The 18,282-nt window shown below is 41.3% G+C and overlaps 1 protein-coding gene across 1 annotated transcript in view; it reads right to left on the bottom strand.

Moving 5' to 3' along the window:
• Positions 1 to 536: 536 nt before the first annotated feature.
• The window catches only part of col4a1 (collagen, type IV, alpha 1), a 37,043-nt gene continuing 19,297 nt past the window's right edge, over positions 537 to 18,282 (bottom strand). Inside the window, exons 4-53 of the mRNA XM_086052459.1 lie at positions 17,120 to 17,209; positions 17,001 to 17,045; positions 16,866 to 16,910; positions 16,719 to 16,781; positions 15,211 to 15,264; positions 15,084 to 15,110; positions 14,903 to 14,977; positions 14,769 to 14,831; positions 14,650 to 14,685; positions 14,514 to 14,552; positions 13,637 to 13,726; positions 13,488 to 13,523; positions 13,321 to 13,380; positions 13,116 to 13,151; positions 11,945 to 11,989; positions 11,568 to 11,600; positions 11,276 to 11,336; positions 11,111 to 11,146; positions 10,877 to 11,023; positions 10,683 to 10,766; positions 10,511 to 10,594; positions 9,641 to 9,711; positions 9,369 to 9,560; positions 9,123 to 9,291; positions 8,908 to 9,000; positions 8,663 to 8,767; positions 8,485 to 8,582; positions 8,173 to 8,323; positions 7,973 to 8,086; positions 7,686 to 7,853; positions 7,445 to 7,534; positions 7,077 to 7,229; positions 6,859 to 6,957; positions 6,633 to 6,722; positions 6,403 to 6,542; positions 5,869 to 5,995; positions 5,701 to 5,781; positions 5,472 to 5,570; positions 5,285 to 5,335; positions 5,010 to 5,195; positions 4,770 to 4,903; positions 4,609 to 4,681; positions 4,451 to 4,522; positions 4,141 to 4,269; positions 3,861 to 3,959; positions 3,567 to 3,779; positions 3,302 to 3,479; positions 3,096 to 3,210; positions 2,079 to 2,251; positions 537 to 1,620 (exon numbers count right to left, since the gene is read on the bottom strand). Coding sequence (XP_085908585.1) covers positions 1,539 to 1,620; positions 2,079 to 2,251; positions 3,096 to 3,210; positions 3,302 to 3,479; positions 3,567 to 3,779; positions 3,861 to 3,959; positions 4,141 to 4,269; positions 4,451 to 4,522; positions 4,609 to 4,681; positions 4,770 to 4,903; positions 5,010 to 5,195; positions 5,285 to 5,335; positions 5,472 to 5,570; positions 5,701 to 5,781; positions 5,869 to 5,995; positions 6,403 to 6,542; positions 6,633 to 6,722; positions 6,859 to 6,957; positions 7,077 to 7,229; positions 7,445 to 7,534; positions 7,686 to 7,853; positions 7,973 to 8,086; positions 8,173 to 8,323; positions 8,485 to 8,582; positions 8,663 to 8,767; positions 8,908 to 9,000; positions 9,123 to 9,291; positions 9,369 to 9,560; positions 9,641 to 9,711; positions 10,511 to 10,594; positions 10,683 to 10,766; positions 10,877 to 11,023; positions 11,111 to 11,146; positions 11,276 to 11,336; positions 11,568 to 11,600; positions 11,945 to 11,989; positions 13,116 to 13,151; positions 13,321 to 13,380; positions 13,488 to 13,523; positions 13,637 to 13,726; positions 14,514 to 14,552; positions 14,650 to 14,685; positions 14,769 to 14,831; positions 14,903 to 14,977; positions 15,084 to 15,110; positions 15,211 to 15,264; positions 16,719 to 16,781; positions 16,866 to 16,910; positions 17,001 to 17,045; positions 17,120 to 17,209 — 4,794 coding nt within the window. The 3' untranslated portion in view covers positions 537 to 1,538. The remainder of the gene's footprint in view (positions 1,621 to 2,078; positions 2,252 to 3,095; positions 3,211 to 3,301; positions 3,480 to 3,566; positions 3,780 to 3,860; positions 3,960 to 4,140; positions 4,270 to 4,450; positions 4,523 to 4,608; positions 4,682 to 4,769; positions 4,904 to 5,009; positions 5,196 to 5,284; positions 5,336 to 5,471; positions 5,571 to 5,700; positions 5,782 to 5,868; positions 5,996 to 6,402; positions 6,543 to 6,632; positions 6,723 to 6,858; positions 6,958 to 7,076; positions 7,230 to 7,444; positions 7,535 to 7,685; positions 7,854 to 7,972; positions 8,087 to 8,172; positions 8,324 to 8,484; positions 8,583 to 8,662; positions 8,768 to 8,907; positions 9,001 to 9,122; positions 9,292 to 9,368; positions 9,561 to 9,640; positions 9,712 to 10,510; positions 10,595 to 10,682; positions 10,767 to 10,876; positions 11,024 to 11,110; positions 11,147 to 11,275; positions 11,337 to 11,567; positions 11,601 to 11,944; positions 11,990 to 13,115; positions 13,152 to 13,320; positions 13,381 to 13,487; positions 13,524 to 13,636; positions 13,727 to 14,513; positions 14,553 to 14,649; positions 14,686 to 14,768; positions 14,832 to 14,902; positions 14,978 to 15,083; positions 15,111 to 15,210; positions 15,265 to 16,718; positions 16,782 to 16,865; positions 16,911 to 17,000; positions 17,046 to 17,119; positions 17,210 to 18,282) is intronic.

Below are 18,282 nucleotides of genomic sequence, written 5' to 3'. Positions count from 1 at the left end.
TTACCATTGGTCCCTGTATGACCTCCCAGAAACCACCCACCCCCAGCTAAGTGACCCCAGGGCCAGCACGAGGTCAAAGATTTGCAGGACACGTTTATGATGATAGACAGCCGAGGTCAAGGCCTTTGTTTGTGACAAGAGCGGAAACAAGGGCTAGCATTCCGGTAATAGATGAAAGACGAGAGCGTGGAGGGGGGCAGAGCGGTGGCCAGCGATCTGTTTGTGTTTTCGTCGAGGAAGGAGGGGTGAACGGGTTTGTTGGCCTGCGTCCCGGCAGAAGTGCTGATCTAGTGGCTGTGTCTTCTACTTCTTATCATGCTCTCCAATTAGGCTGCATAACTTTTATGATCCCCTCCTGCTGTCTGGAAGGACAAAATTAAAATAAAATATAATAAAATCTCAGACAGCCACAGGAGTTGGAAGGTCACAAATCACCCGCACAAATCATGTTGGCGCTCTCTTGTGGCCGAGAGAAGTACTGCATTGACATGTTTCCACCATTCAGCCTTCTCACAGTTGCAGAAAACAGACAAATGTTGTACAAATGGCTTTATTGCAAGAGTTACACAAAGTTGGAAAAAAGAAAATGATGTTAATCAGTGACACTTGTCATTTTCCACTGTACTTGATTAACAAATGCATGTTGTAGTCAATTTATAATTGGTATTCTGGCTGTTTTTCAGTACAAAACCTTGATAGTTTTCATTGTACCGGATTGTCTGACATTCTCTGCAGATTTACCGCATTAAACCTTACAGGTAAGGCCAATCTATTTGTTCTTTTGTTGCAACAATGAAACTTTGGTGTACTGTAAAGCTTTTCTAACTGTATCAATTCTTTTTATTGATATAAGCATTGTTACATCTCTGCCAAACAAACACATTCTGATTTGCCATTTCTACTACAATGCTGTTATACACGTTATTAAGGCGCTAAATGTCTTTGGGTCCATTGAACCATGCATTCACTCGAGTCCAACAAAGTCTCATACGTCTTATAAATAAAAAGGGATTTAATAACACACAAAGTAGACTCAATAATAACCTGAGGAGAGTATGTTGAACTAGGAATGCATTATATTTACAACAGGATAATCGTTATACATCTGCGTGTCGTGCATTAGCAAATGATTGTGGAATCAGTGGCAAGTCCCATCCTTAGTGTCAGTGTGTGTAAACAAGTTTAAAAACAGAGTGTGGCTGTGTATTATAAACAAGTAGCTTTATCTTTCAAAGAAGAAATGGAATACGGCAGATAAGTATGATTCAATAGCACCTGGCTTACATAAGCAACCCATTCAAAATGAACACTAGTTTACCAGTTCGGGGGCAAGTACTCAGTGCAGCGGTAAACTGGGCGCCATTCTTTGTTAGTAGAAGTGTTCCACGTGGAGCGAGAGGCACTTGGTCTTTGTTTTTGGTTCTGGTTTGCAAAAGTTCAAACCTCCCTCCGCTCTCACACATGCAGGGAAATAGCACCATCCTCGGACATTAGGAAGTTTTAAAGCCAAGTGAAAGACATCGCAAGTCGGGCAGGGTTTATGTCCTCTTCATGCACACCTGACAGCGGCTTATGTGTGTTCGCAGATTTCCTGCTTTTAGCGTCGTTGGGACAGGTTTCCTGGAGATCAAGAGAGAGGAAAAACTTCATACAATCCAACTTACTATGGAAAAATCAAATGGGTAAATCAAAATTTTAAGATATCATATTGGCATCTCTAATGGTACAGTAGCCTATCTATTGTATTTGGAATCACAGGGAAACTCGCAATACAATATTATCACAATATTTTTGCAATGATAATCACGGTATCTTGATACAGCAAACAAAAACGTTTGTTTCATGAAATATAGTCAATGATTTTCTTGATATACAAACAGTGATGAATTATTGGCACAATATTGTGATACTATTGTTATTGTTGGCAACATATGGTGATACACTTTATGTTGTTGGAAATGTATCGTCACAGTATTATGGTTGACAAAATATATTGTCATTATTGATGACAGTCATAATAACTTATATCACAAGTTACTCTGCTTAAATGGCACGTGTGTGAAGTCCATCCAACTTACGTAAACATCTCACTGTCTTCAATTGTTGCAAGCCAGAAACTGTAAGAGTTGGCGTAATAGTTACAGGTTCCTCGGCCGTGACACTCGATGAACGGAGCACTTCGGAACTCCTCCAAGCAGGAACCGGGAGAGGCCAGAGCCTGACCCGAACCCTCAGCACCTGCACTAGTGTGCTACACAAACACACACATGCACAGAGCGTGATCAGGGGTATTGTATAGGTAGCCTGGATGCATTTTTTATTTTTTTTTTGCAATTGCACAAAATGTCCACATTTAGTATATGCTTTTGATATTTTAGGGCCATCGTACTTCTCGTTTGTGTTTAACAGTACATGTTTTTTTTTTGCTACATCACGCATCACTGTGCATAACACAAATTTTGCAACAATTTGGATCTCATAGACCTCATAGTTGGGTACCAATGTGACAAGCGGGAACGATGGCCTGAATATGTACGGCCTCAGATTGATGTTTGGACAATAGTTTGGATTGATATTCCATCTTCTTCTTACTTTACAAGTGCTTGCTTTTCAACCATAGGTAGCTCTCTGTTTTTCATGTTGGTACTAAGAAAGCTTGTCAAACAAGTTCTTACAGAAAAATGTAAATGTGAAGCTATGCATATACTTTATACATTCACATCACTGGGCAGCTATGGCGCAGTTGGGAGTTTTGGTCGACCAATGACTTATGGGTTGCCGGTTTGATTTCTGTCAAAGTGTCCTTGGGCAAGATGGTGTACACCCTGAATTGGTTGCCCGCCAATTGCAGGGTACATACACTACAGACGCCTATAGTCTGGGCAATTCAGTAATCAATAAATCTTATATTTATATTTTTGGAATGTGAGAAAAAGTGTCTGGAGTATTGGAAGAAAACCCATATGGGGAACATGCAAACTCCACAAAGTTGTGTTTTGAACCCTGCACGTCAAAAATGTGAGGCAGATGTGCTTACCGCCCATGATATGATAAATGATGTGATCAAATCCAGCAAACATATTGTTGTGTCTCACCATGACAAAAGAGTAGCCGATCCACAGAGAGTCCCAACCGTAAGGACATGGAGGGATCATAATGGTCTGACTGTGAACAGCAATCACCATGGCTGGAGCTTCACACACTGCACACCTAAACAAAAAAGTGCACGAGAAGGATCCAATATGTGATGCAAGCGTGATGATAGCACCGAAGGGAGTTAATGGACGGTATAAAGACACACCTGCTGATGAAGGGTTTGATGCTTTCACCGGTAATTGGTGCCATACTCATGGGCATGGGCTCTGGCGATGTGAGCCAGTATGAGTAGTCGTTACGGGAGGCGAAGTTGCAGACGTTGTTGATGTTACAGAACAAGAAGGGCATCGGACTGAACTTTCTTAGACAGCTTCCAGCCGTACCTGGACACCCAAGGAATAAAGTGTTGCTTACAATGCTCCTTCTTCATATGACTTCCATATTTTTTTTCCTGAGTGTAAGATTCTCACCGAGATCCTGCCCATGGGAGCGTTCATTGCCTTGTACGTAGAGCAACGAGTAGCCATCATATATGGGTGAGGTCCCCTCAGGACAAACGGGAACCTCTATTGTTTGGCTGTGCCGAGTCACCAGGAAACCATGATCCATAGAGGATGGGCCGGGTGGTCCCACTTGGCCAGGGACACCATCAGGTCCTGGTGGGCCAGGATACCCTCTGGGTCCTAAGAACATGATTTGTTAATGGTTGCTTCTTTAAATAGGATATACTGTATCTTTACACACAGATTATATGGACTTCTGACCTTGAGGCCCAGGCAGACCAGCATCGCCTTTGGAACCTGGCTGGCCGTGATATCCAGGGAGGCCATCTTCTCCTTTTGGCCCTGGAATACCGGTCAGACCTGGGAAAATTAATAAAAATGGAGGCAAAGTTATTAAAGTGAGCAGGGAGGAGCTGCAACACCTAGGGATGATCATCAGACTTATGGCCTCAGCTCCATATGGCCTCAAGCTGTGAATTACTACAGTGAACAATCAATTCCACACAAACAACTGAATCCTCAACAATACACAGCAAGTTACCTTGCTGTCCTTTCTGCCCTGGGAACCCAGATGGCCCCTGCGGTCCTGGTAAGCCTGTGATACCCGGTTGACCAATGTCTCCTTTGATGAAGGTGTGTGGACCAGGTGGACCGGGCGGGCCAACATTTCCTGAAATACAATGGAATATTGTTTTGTGTTATGTACATCCATCAAGACCTATAACTGATGGCTTATGTGTCCAGGGTATCGCTTGTCAGTTGGGCTATCCTCTAGCTTTCCTGTTACGCTGACTAGAGCAGAATCGAAAATGGACGGTCAGGTGACTCAACCTTATGCTCATTCCTCTTACCCTTTTCTCCTTGGAATCCTCTGTCTCCAAGTTCTCCTTTGAATCCAAAGTCGCCTTGACTACCCTTTGTACCTAGGTATCCACGATAACAACACCAGAAGAATAGCTTTAGCACATGTTGTCTTTCACAGATAAAAATAAGATCCATGTTTATCCACCTGGGAAACCGGGCACCCCCATAAGTCCCCTCTCTCCTTTGGGACCATGAACACCTGGAAGACCAGCCGGCCCCTACATAGCAAAATACGTACACATTTAAGAACTTGCTCCAACTTAAGTAACTATTTACTGCCCATTTATCAATAGCTTTGTTACATACGGGAAATCCAGCTGTTCCAGAGTCACCCTTTTGCCCTGACTCTCCCTGGTAACCGGGAAGACCCTGGTCTCCTTTGTCTCCCTTCTGGCCATCTCGCCCTGGCACACCAGAAGGTCCGGGAGTGCCAATAATCCCTGTAATATAAAGATAGTAGTTATTGCTTTTATTTGTGGTGCACTATAATTAGACTGGTCAGAAATCCTATTTGTAAATGGTAAATTGCTGCAAATGTTGGCATACCAGGTTCTCCAGGTTGTCCTATTTCTCCCTGATTTCCTTTTGGGCCCTCAAGAGAGAATCCTGGGAGCCCAATTTCTCCCGGCTCACCTTGGCGCCCCTGAAAGCCGGGAAGTCCCTTGTCACCTTTGATACCAGGCACACCGGGATAGCCTGGGCTGCCCGGGAAGCCAGGAACACCTTTATCACCTGGATATCAAGAAATGCAGGAGATATTTTCATAATTAAACTCAACAAAATACGTGAAATATTGAATTTGTGATGGAGGTAAATCTCACCTTTGCTCCCCAGCTCCCCAGGGGGTCCTGGAATACTAAGACCAGGTAAACCTGCAAAACACAGTTTACTTCAAAATCATAAAGCATTCCTAAAGATTTGGGACAGGAATCCTTTCTGACTAGTTGTGTAGTGTCCTGATCCAAAAAAAAAGGGTTAAATTGTTGAAAATCATCATGTGGTACCAACCAGGGTCTCCTCTCTCCCCTGAAGAGCCAGGGATGCCATCAACACCCGCTTCTCCTTTGTCTCCAGGTTGACCAGGAGGTCCAGGCAAACCACTCTCACCTGGTAGAGGACAAGTTCCAAATGGATTTGTTACAGTGCACTAAATAAGCAGAATCAACACAGTACTGGTGAATTGATATATACTGCAATTGCAGGCAAGTCTGTATCCCCAAATAAACCTGTCCCTTACCTGGCCGACCATCATAACCAGGTTCTCCTGCAGACCCTGGCAGCCCTGAGACACCCTTCTCACCAGGTATTCCTGGCTGGCCTACAGGGATTGTATGGTTACATATAATGGGTCATACCACCCCTGGATGCTTGTGGAAGGGTGCGACAATACGCAGCGAAATCTGACCTGGAATCCCAAAAATCCCTTTTTCTCCTTTAGTCCCTTGCAATCCTGGCATGCCGGGAGTTCCCATGTGACCCTTGAGACCCTTCTCTCCTCGCAGTCCAGGGAATCCAGGTTGGCCGGGTTGGCCCTTGAAGAAAATGGACAATAAAATAATGCTGAAGTGTGAAAAACAAGTACCGGTACACTGACAGTATGCTGCAATAAACTGGCAAATAAGCAAAACAGGCAGATGGCACCTATAAACGCTTGGCATATTTTCATTTCTCACTATAAAGAATGCAAAAGCACTGAGGGTACTTATATCAGGCAAATGTACAATACACTAGTACAGCTAAAGGTACTGAAGCACTGAAAGGTGCTGATAACGGTTTCCCACAAAGGTCCTGGGACAATTTCTATTCGGATCATAATCAGTAATAATATGTATTTGTCTATATTGGAGCAATACTTTTTTTTTTTTTTTTAAGTTTGAGTTCAAATCATTCTGGAAAACACGCTCAACACGAATGAATAATAATAAAGCTAGAGGGTTACCCTTTCTCCTGGGAATCCTGGGAGACCAATACCTGGCTCACCAGGTGTTCCGCGTTCTCCTTTCTCTCCATCCGTTCCTCTGAAACCAGGATGGCCCGGCGTACCGATATCTCCTTTAAAACCCTTTGGACCGATTGGACCTGTAGGCCATTGGTGAAAAAAAAGAGTACTTTTCCATTCTTGTCACACATACTCTTATTTACACAATCCACATTTGCATTTTGCCTTACCTGGTATTCCCATCTCGCCTGCACTCCCTTTTTGTCCAGGTGGGCCCATGCTGCCAGGTTCACCAGGAATGCCAGTGTCTCCTTTCTGACCTAAGACAAATTGATCAAGTACAAACACCATTTAGCTGGAACTACAAGTTCCTCCACTGATGTAGAGGAAATGCATTTGGTTCTTCCTTTGATGTTTTTTACGTTGGACATTTTTGTAATCAATTAAGCAGTACACCTGGCTGTCCGGGTAAACCAGGTTCTCCATTTTTTCCTGGCATTCCAGGGTCTCCAGGAAGTCCACGAAAGCCTTTCTGTCCTGTTATTCCAGGGTTTCCTGATGAGACAGGCAACATTTACAGTGTTGTTAAATTTTACTGAATATCACTTGGATTTGTTGTGATTTGTGCTTGAGAGTGAGACTAAAATGGACTTTGGTGTTTCATGGTTGCACACCTGGATCTCCAAGGTCTCCCTTCTCCCCTTTCATGTGCTCCATGTCAACTTTACTCATGTTCCCCGGAGGTCCCTGTAAACCCGTCTCTCCCCTTTCTCCTTTCAGTCCAGATTCTCCCACTTGTCCTCGTAAACCAGGAAGACCAGGATCACCTGAAAATTATACATTTAAAGGAGGTCTTTCCTTATACTGTTGTAGATGTGTTTGTCACAAAACTCGAACAGTAGAACCCTCAACCTGGGTCTATTGATGTTGACAGAAAAGGATGCACGGCTAACTACAAGAAAATTGGATTGTGCATGTACACTGACCACAAACCCAAAGAGCTGATGAAAAGTAGAGGTTATCTCATTAGTTGATTCATTACCTCTCAAGCCTTGGCTTCCAGGTAAACCGGGTGATCCGGGAAATCCTGGCACTCCCGGAGTACCTATGACCCCCATTTCACCTTTTGTACCTGGCCAACAAACACACAGACTGAAATTACGATGACTCCAAAGAAGGTTCTAGAGAATTCCTTTACACATCGCTACAAATAAGTTGTGCCACTGATGGATGCATTGACAAAGTACAAAAAAATGGAATCAACGCTATACACTTTTTATCACCTTGATTTCCTATCAGTCCATCCCTTCCTGCCAAGCCTGGTGGTCCTGGCAAACCTTTTACACCAGGGACTCCTGGGAACCCAGTGAGTCCTTTTTCTCCTTGAGGCCCTGGCATGCCAACGCCGGGAGGACCTGGATAGCCCCTCTCTCCTTTTTCACCTACCCTACCTACAAAGAAATGCAGGAGATAAGTGAAACAAAAAGGTACATTTGCAACTTAAGTTATCCGGTTACAACAATCGTATTGCAATCAGCAGTGTAAAAACACCTCCATGATTTTTACTTACCAAATGGACCGGGCTCTCCAGGTTGTCCTTGTGGTCCTGGGGCCCCTGGCAAGCCCTTTCCTGGAGCGCCTGGTAACCCTACCACTCCAGCGGGGCCAGGCGGTCCAATGTTACCTAAAACCAAATGTAAATATTTTATATTTTCATCTTTCAATTAGATGCCACTGACTGAATACTATATTTAAGCTGTTCATTTATACCTTTTACTCCCTGAAGTCCTGGTGGTCCTGACAGGCCATCTTGCCCAGGAATACCAGGCAATCCTGTGGTACCTCTCTCTCCAGGTAAGCCAATAATTCCTGGAGGACCCTGTGAACCCTTTTGCCCCGGGAGCCCCATTCCTGGTTCACCCTGCCACATAAGATGCAGTGTTGATGCTGATCCTTAGACGCATAAACACTTTCAAAACACTAAGTTAAATGAACAGAAACAAGTTTCTTTAAGGTCCTGCTTTTATAGAATATCATTCCATTCGCCAGTCCTTTGGCTTAGGGTACCAAAGAAATACACACTTTTTGTCCCTGTGGACCAGGTTCTCCAGAAATACCATCTTGTCCAGGTCTCCCTATCTCTCCTGGCAATCCCGGAGCACCTGGAATTCCACTGATTCCTAGAAATATGAATGAAATCCCTCTAGTATTTGCATTTTATTAATGTATTAAAAAATGAGGTCATGGTGTGCTAATTTACCTTTTGCACCAGTTGGGCCTGGAAATCCAATTCCTGGTGGTCCTTGATCACCTTTCTGTCCAGTAAAACCTGGTATTCCCGAGTCTCCTTGGAGACCCGTTGGACCTGCAATCAACAATACCGTCTGGTGAAATGGATGTATTGTTTTTTTTTTCCACATGAAGTCTATTCTTTTAACAATTATCAAATCAACTTCATTGGATTGATGAAAGATACAAAATTAAGGAATGAAAGTCATTGTTCACCTTGAGGTCCATCTCTGCCAGGTTCTCCTCGTGGTCCAGGTACACCCTGTGGCCCGGGAGTACTCACACCTTGACCTGGCTCACCTTTCGCACCTGATAGATGTAAAGTATACAAAGTGAGCTCAAGAATGGATGCCCATGTGTGAGAACCCTAGACCCATTTGTAAAGGCTTCTTAAATAGGCTTCTACGTAATTGTTAGTGTTGATGTCTTACCAGGTGTTCCAGGTGATCCAGGGATGCCAGACCTCCCCTGACTCCCCTTGTCTCCAGGAACCCCAGGTCGCCCAAAGCCTGGCAAACCAGGGGGACCCCTTTCCCCAGGGGGACCAGTAAGACCAGGGTCCCCAATTGATCCACGATCACCTTTGATGCCCCCTTTGCCCTGAAAGCAAGGTTGGCAAAAAGAATGAAGAATTGAATGAAAACCTACTTAAACTATTCACACAACACAATACATACAGGTTCTCCTTTGTAGCCAGGAACACCAGGTAGGCCATCCCTCCCTGGGACTCCATCCAGACCCGGTTGTCCAGGTGAACCGCCAGGACCAGGGAAGCCTTTGTCTCCTTTCAGACCCGGAGCAATGAATATGTCTCCTGGCTCTCCAATTGGCCCTGGGGCCCCAATCAAGCCAGGAATGCCATTGATGCCCTAAGTACAGGTTGAGTTATAATCATTTAATAAATACATATACAGTACTTAGTGTATAAAAGTTTATTTGTGCTACTTACAGGTCTTCCAGGAGTTCCTGGTGGTCCAGAATTACCCTTGTCTCCTTTGCCTCCCACTGGACCAGGAGGTCCTGAAGACAAATGAGGGATACTTCAGTCGAGGTACACAAAGGCCAATCTGGATCAATAAAAATGTTAGCCTCTGTGGTTAAGTTCCTGTTCATGTTTACAGAAAGATTTAGGGTGGACTGAGCCTGTACTGGTCACCAGTCTAACGCAAAGTGATTGCGTGCAGTGCAAGAGAAAATTGACACCCACAGGACAAAGGACCGCTATGTGAACCATTACACAACCAATGAGTCAAAGTCAAGCCCACATACTTCAATTGTACCAATATTTCATTTCGGTTTGGATCGCATATGAGTAGAGGTTATACAAACCCAGACCTATTGTTAGGATATTTTGTAGTGTCTTTAAAAACACCCCCCTCCTCCTCCCACAAGCTCCCACCCTTATTTATAGAGGTCGTTTTTAACTTGCACAGCTTTTGTGATCTTTACAGTCACATTGGTACAAATACTAGCTATGGCTAAATATTACAGTCTGAATCATATTACATGCTGTACATCATCTCAGACCCCAGTAGTAGTTCTTCTATAATATGAATCCATTCATCATTCCATCTTGAACTGCTTATGCCGTTCAAGGGTACGGGCAGGTGTAGCCTATCCCACCTGAGTGAATGGCAAGGTACAGCCTTTTGATTGGTCACCAGTCAATCACAGTGTATCTTTAGAGTCGTTCACACTCACATTCCGACCTACAGTCACTAAATGTGAATCATTCCCGTAACGGCTGCACGATATTCAACTGTGTGAAACTCTACAATACTTTTGACATTTTCTATTACATAACACCACTTTTACCTACCCCGCTCCCCTTTAAGGCCCTGGGGGCCAGGTAATCCCGCAGGTCCGAACCCTTCACACAGGACGCAAGTGTCTCCTTTGTCACCTGTTTGGATTCACACACAAAAATTACCATGGAACTACTGTATAACATAGGACCCGCAGATGGAAGTATTGAATTGGATTGTTCTAACCTTTCTGACCCAATTCTCCTTGAAGTCCTGGAGGTCCGGGTGGGCCGGGGACACCTTTTGCATTGGTGCATTCATTAGGGTCAACTGTGGGGACACACAAAATCCATAAAATGAGGAATTTAAAACATCTATAGTCAAATATTTTGCATAGAAATCACCCTGCAGTGAGAGTAATGGCTAAAACCAAAGCATACCAGGTAATCCTGGAAGCCCAGGGGGTCCTACTGAGCCTGGTTGCCCTGGGGGTCCAACTAGAGACTCTCCTTCAACACCCCTGTCTCCTTTCTGACCCACATCCCCCTTTTGGCCAGTTTCTCCACGAGGTCCTTCAAGATAGCGTCCTGAAGTCCAAGAGACAGTGTGTGTGTTACACAACTGTGTGTGCGTGTGTGTGTGTGCATGTGTTTCCATAAGCAAACATGTCTTACCTGGCGGGCCTGCTTCTCCCTGGGGTCCAGGAAAACCTTTAGGAACAGAACACGATGGGGACCAACCATCAGTCAAGGGAGCTAATATTCTGGGCTGTTGTTGATTTAGCAGAGTGTATATGTGTGTTTTTTTCAAATGCGTGTGTTTGTTTGGCATTATTTCACCTTTTTCTCCTTGTAACCCAGGGAGGCCACGAGGACCAGGAGGACCAGGGGCACCGCTTGCCTATAAACGCCAATCGGAGGACTTCACAAACTACGATTCCAACTCACTTATTCATTACCATATTTGCATTGTTAGAACGTGCTCTAACTTGAGTTTTGTTAAATGCACTAATATAAATCATTTACCAGGTCATTTCTGAAAATTACTTCAGTTTTTTTTTTTTTTTTTTTTTTTTTTAGCTTTATAGGACAAGTCAATATAGGACAAATTCATAAATAAATCATTACGTACATATCCAGGAGGCCCTCTCTCTCCTTTTTCACCCTAGAAACAAAACAAAAGATTATAATAACATTTTGTGATGAAAAATGAAAGGTTTAATATATGATGAGAAAAAAAAATGTATATATGTATATATATATACATATATATATATATATATATATACAGACATATATATATATATATATATATATATATATATATGTATCTATATATATATATATATATATATATATATATATATATATATATATATATATATATATATATATATATATATATATATATATATATATAGATACATATATATATATATATATATATATACACACACACACAACACAATATATACAATACATACACACACAATAAGTTGCATTGTTTACCTGAGATCCAGGGTAGCCAAAATTTCCGGGGAAGCCCTTTTCTCCCTATGTGACAGAATGATTTTCATGATTTCTTTGGTCACAGTAATATAAAGCCAATAATCAACTTGTAGATAGTTTTATTATCTCGCACGTCATCATTTGAATGGCCTGCAAAATACTCACTGTTCTTATATCTTATATTTTTATAGGAGACATTAAAGCTCTGGTGCAGTGGGAATTGGACTTTCACATCCCCATTTTTCCTGGCGAATCATCACAATGACACAGCCCACATTCAATGGCGTGGGCAAATACGTTTGGCAATTTAGCGTGGCCCATCTGTATATCAGCTTCCGATTGGAGCTCAATGAGGTGAATTCCTTTCCTGAAATTCAGATTGACTTTCTTTGATGATGACTGATGACTTTCAATTCTGGACGACATTTACTCATGACTTGTTATTATAAACAAACCCAGCAAATTTCAGGGGTCCATTTCAGAAAGCAGGTTTAGTGAAAACTCAGAGTCTGCTAATGCTGAAATGAGGGAACCCCTAAATTTTCCCTTTCAAAAGGGAGGTAACTTAAACCAGGGAAAGAGGAGTAATCTAACCAGTTTCAGAGAGAGTGGTAACTTAAGATCCTTGTTACGGCAGTAACAGACTCTCTGAACCCAACCTGTTCGGGACCAGGTTTATCTCAATGAAAATCGAGTATCTCCCTGTCTCCGCACTCTTTCAGAGCCAAACTCTCCATTTCCTTTCCTCATTCATTCAGTTCGCAGGCATAGCCTAGTGATGCCGTCTGTCATTTTAAAAAAATCGGAGTGAGTATATGAGAAGTGCCAATAGGCACAATAGGTGGAGACAAACGTGGTGCATGTCCTTTTGATAATGATCCCATGGATGAAGGTGCAGCATTACTACGCAGAGAATTAAACATGCGTCGGGAGATCAGACCGCGCGTTGATGTTTTAGCATTTCCAGAAAATTTTCTTTTTAAGCAATACCATTTGGCGTGACAGTCCATCATATACATACACTGAAAAAAGTGTCTGTTGTATTTACTCTATTTTAAAGGGAAGTAAACCCAAACATATTTTTTCTTTTCTTTTTTTTAAAATATTTTTAATTTTTATTTTTCACACGATACACACCCTTGATTTATTATTATTATTTATCTATTTTTACCTTTCGACCTTCATCTCCTTCCTTGCCAGGTTTGCCCTAAAAAGAAGCAAAACAAAACAGTCACATTGGTTGGAATTAAAAGATGAAATAAAAGAGGTAGATTTTTTAATTGTAAAACCAGTACAGTATTACACTTTTAAATGCCGCTTGAAAATGATAATACAATACGTGCACAGCACCATTGATTCGATTTCCAGTTACTTACTAGCGATCCTGGTGGGCCTGGGTCACCCTTCACTCCATTCAGAGATATATTACAATAGCCCTGCCGAGAAAATCACATTTGCAATGGATTATTTTTGTGTTAAATGCCTATATGGTAAGTAAGGGCATTAGGTTAATTCAAAAGCGGTGAGAACACAAACAACTAACTTTTTCTCCTTTCTCCCCTGGATATCCTCTGTTTCCCTTTGGAGATAGAAACGGTACACAGTAAGAATTCAGAATTTGTATCAACAAAAGTACCTTACTAATTACATGCAACAAAGGCTGAATTTTCAGAGATATGAGGAAGTAAGCACCGGTGGTCCTATAAACTCTGTGCCAGGACCTTCCACACCGGGTGAAGGGGGTCCAGGAGGGCCAGGTGGGCCTCTGAAGCCCCGCTCGCCCTGCACAGAAAACACCATCACCGTCGGACACTTTATATATACATACACAGGTACATCTGTACATTTTAATGAGCTCAGTGCACAAGGGTGGTATTCTAATGTTTGCCTTTACAAAATAATCATCACCAGAATCCTCATTGTAATAATATCCCTAATTATCATAATCACCTAATAATGATTAGTTTAACAGTATGTTTTTTTAATGTGGTGGTGCTGTAGGTGCAGCCAGGAAATTCTTCTTCCTTAAATTCACAATGGGTCATTAGGTTGTTTTTTTTTTCACAAAAAAAAAAAAACACTGATCATTATTAAAAAATGAAAACAGTTCAGATGAGTGTGATCTAAAATAAGAAGAAAAGTGAAAGTGAAAGTCTTGAACATAATGAAAATGAGAATAAAATATAATGAAGTGAATATTAGTCATATATTTTTTTAATTCATAAAAATTCATATTTGATGATTGTGCTATAAGGGCATCTAAAACCATATTAATCAAAAGACACAGAAATGAAAATGTTTTGAGTGGAATATGATTACTCTGATAGCATTATTATAAATACTAATTGTAATGTAATTATTCAAACAATTTTGCTAGGTATTTTACAGGTTTAATGAGATGAAATAATCTTATGAGTGTCTTACATGTGAGATGTGTTAAATAAAACACTTGGATGCAAGAAATAAAAGAGTAAAAAAGAAATGTAAATTATATTATTAACAATGAAACAGCATGCAGGTGCTTCTCATTGATTCTGAGATAATAATGAGTTAAACAACGGTACCTCACCTTATCTCCTTTCTCACTCTCAAAGGACAATTTGTCATCCTGTCAGAGAGCAAAAAATGTTTCAATCAATATACTTTATCTCAAATAACTAATAAAGAGGATGACGCTTGACATGTTTTCCTATGCTGGGTTGTACCTTTTCTCCAGGGGGCCCTGGTGGGCCAGCATCACCCTGTCAAATACAAAAATAACACAATTAGCTGTCCACTTCCATGGATTTATTGTCTTAAAAAATGTTGTGTTGGGATAACTCACTTTAGGTCCGCTGTAACCTCGAGGTCCTGGAGGACCAATAGGCCCGGGAGTTCCATGAGATCCCTGAGCAACACAGTGTGTGATGAAAAACTTCCTGATTCAGATATTCAGGCTTACATGCACAAAATACGCACAGGAAGTCCAGGTGTGCCCGGGAAGCCTCTGTCTCCTTTAAGAGGAATGATGCCAATCACACCACCTGGATCACCCTGCAAAAGTCCAAATATTGCTACTGTAGAATTTATTTCATCCAAATGTGGCAGATAGCTGCTGTTATAAATATTTGTATAAAACATTGATGTGATTCCAGCAAACCTTGAATCCAGGAAGGCCTGGGATACCCTGAAACATGAGAAAAGAGCAAAGGTCGATAAATGTTTGTTTGTTTTAGCTGGTTTCTCATAACATGGAATAATGTGATCGGGTCAGTGTGAGTGCTTACCTGAAGTCCTTGGAGACCATCAAAACCAGGAACACCGTCTCTTCCTCTGTCTCCCTAAAACACACACACACACACACACACACATTATCACAACTGCCGGGGTGGTTGGCGTAATTCATCTTTAACTAAGCGAAATGTTCTATGTCTAACTTGAAGCCCATACAGGAAAAGGAAAAATTTTTGGTAAGTAAATCCAACTGGCTGCTTCAATACCGGGCAGGAAAAGCAAAAAATGTATTCAAAAACAAAAAATAAGTATATCATGACAAAACAATGATTATACTAATGTGCTTGTATAAAGTAATATATATATATATATTTGGCGATAACTTTAAACAAATCAGAAATACACGTTTAATGGCGATAACTTTAAACAAATCAGAAATACACGCTATACATTATTAACGTGGTAAATGACAATTCTAGCCGCAAATGTCTGGTTTTTGTGCAATCTACTAATCTACGTAGGTGTATAGAGGCCCATTTGCAGCAACTCTCACGCCAGTGTTCTAAAGGTACAAGGTGTTTGCCCATTGCATCAGAAGGCTTAAGGATATTAGAAAACCGTTGTGCAATCATCATTAGCACTGTTGAAAATAGTTTAGCTTAATAGAGAAGGTAGGGAGTAGTACACGCCGTTGTAGGATCATCATCGGTTTCTTGGTAATTTCTCGCATGGCATAGCCTTAATTTCTACAAACAAGAATCAACTGTTGAGTTTCACATGCAAATTCTTTTTTGGAGATTTCAATCATAGCTCGTTTACTCGCTGGTACATTCGCGGGCACACTTGTATCGGCCTCGCTCTGAAATTTTTACCCTTGGCTTCAGGAATTTTGCTGAAATTATGGCAGAGTATTGATCTTCTGAGAGTAAGAAATTCCTGTCCCTTGTTTGCCCACCATTTGTTTATAAGTTCAGCAAACAGAAGCAGGCTCCTTTAAGGCTTTGGGGGGCTTGTAAGCATCAAAAGAAGGAATTGGACAGATCCTGAGTCAAAACAGGGCATACAAGGTGCCATCTTTCAGTGGTGGAGGAAACTCAGGCAGCTGAGAGGATTCAGAAGTGACACAATAGCAGCCGCATTTCTGCTCAACAGTTAAATTGATGAACATTTTTTTATTTTTTATTTATTGTAAATTCAAATTCACATTTACATTGCATTAAAATAATTTACGCTATCAACATACAGCGACAGGCTAGCAACTGTGGCTAACATCAACTTGTTTACAGCACACAGCTCGTGTATGTTGTGAGAGGCGCGGTTTGCGTCAAAGACTCAAGCAGGGGAGGAATTAGATTCAAATCTTACTAGCAGTTTTAACACTGCAAACCCCCCATTTAATACACCCAAAATATTACATCAAAATCCCATTTTGTTCATAAAATTATCATGATGCTGTTGTATCATCTGCAAGCATGAGTCATCATTGAAAAGTGGGCAGTTCATAAATAATTCATAAAAAGATCAGGGGCGGAGTAGTTTATCAATAGTTTGAGTTTCTTACTTTTGTCCCATTGCATCCTGGGATACCTGGCGCACCAGGTGGACCATCATTTCCATTGATTCCCTGTAAAAAGAAGAGCAAAATGAGTGGTCCTCTCCTTTTAAAATAAAATGAAATAAAAGAATGGAAAAACAATATGGTACTTACAGGTAATCCTGGATTTCCTGGGAATCCTGGAAGACCAGGAGGACCCTAAAAGTCAACAACCACACCAACATTACTTCCCATTGACATTTTCCACTGCGTAACAATAACTCGGCAAATTATTCCCAAAACGCTTACCCGGACTCCTTTAATTCCAGGAGCGCCAAACTGCCCTGGCTCTCCCTGAATAACAATTAATACACATAAACAACAAATTCATAATAATGACATCATCACCATTGAGTGTATAAACTGACCTTGGGCCCGATTGGCCCGGGTGGCCCCTCGTGTCCCTGCATTCCTGGGAATCCCATGTTACCTTGAAGACCGGGGAGGCCGCGCTCACCCTGAAAAAGTTAAATTGTGCATAAATCAATCAATCCATATTTTACATAGTATATATATGTCAGCATAGTTTTAAAAAAAAAAAAAAGAAAAAGCAGTTGGGATAATGGATAGATGTATAAAAATATATAATATAAAGGACATTTTAAAAATACAATACAATGCAATACAATTTTATTCATACAGCGCATTTCATAACAGCTAGAGCTGTAATGAAGCACTTTACAAACAATGCAATAAATAGAAAAAAAACAAAATAAAAGAAGATAAGAACATATGGCACTATAAAAGCAACTAGATGGAATTTCAGCGTAAAGCAATGAAATCATGCCTGGTAGAATACAGAATGATTGCTTGAATGTTTTATTTACTTTATAAACTACAAGACCACATTTTTATGGCCTTGGCAAAGAGACCAAAATGTTCTGCTATATTTCCACTAACTGCCAGAAGGGGGAAGCATTGCACAATGATTGAACCCTTGCTCTCGCCTGGACACATGCAAAAATGGAAAACTTGGCTGTACTGTATGTTGTGAGAACTTAATCACATTGGACCAAAATCTCTCCCAGAACACTTAGCACCTGACTTGCATCTGTTGTGTTAAATAGTGTGTTAAGTATTCAGTCCCGTCCGGGAATCATCATGCTGTTGCCACAACAACAATTTGTTGAGCAATATCTGACACTGAAGGGACTCTCAGCGGAGATTTAAGCAAATGTGCTTGGCCTTTGATCATCTTTAGGAACTTCGTGTACCACACCAGTCACCTGTTGTTGTTACTCTCAAGTGTTTAAGTACACCGACGTGAGCCAATATCACACAGGAAAACAAACCCGAAAAGCACAAGTTGCATTGAAAATGGGCTGAAAATCGATTAAAGAATAAAGCCCAATAGTTTATCACAACCCAAAATAATGCATGCATCCTATTAGGTGGAGGGATTAAAAAAGTAATAATCGTGATATAGTGAACAATTTAACGCTCCAATTATTGTAGTTTGCAAGGATGTGCAACTCTATCACACCAAGCGCTGATTCTAATATACATAGAGTATACTGCTCATCTCATTTAT

Source organism: Filicampus tigris, chromosome 14 (genome assembly GCF_054856515.1).
Source record: "Filicampus tigris isolate MCC_2025a chromosome 14, RoL_Ftig_1.0, whole genome shotgun sequence".
NCBI classification, from domain to species: domain Eukaryota; kingdom Metazoa; phylum Chordata; class Actinopteri; order Syngnathiformes; family Syngnathidae; genus Filicampus; species Filicampus tigris.
This window is presented reverse-complemented; position numbering and strand designations above follow the sequence as displayed.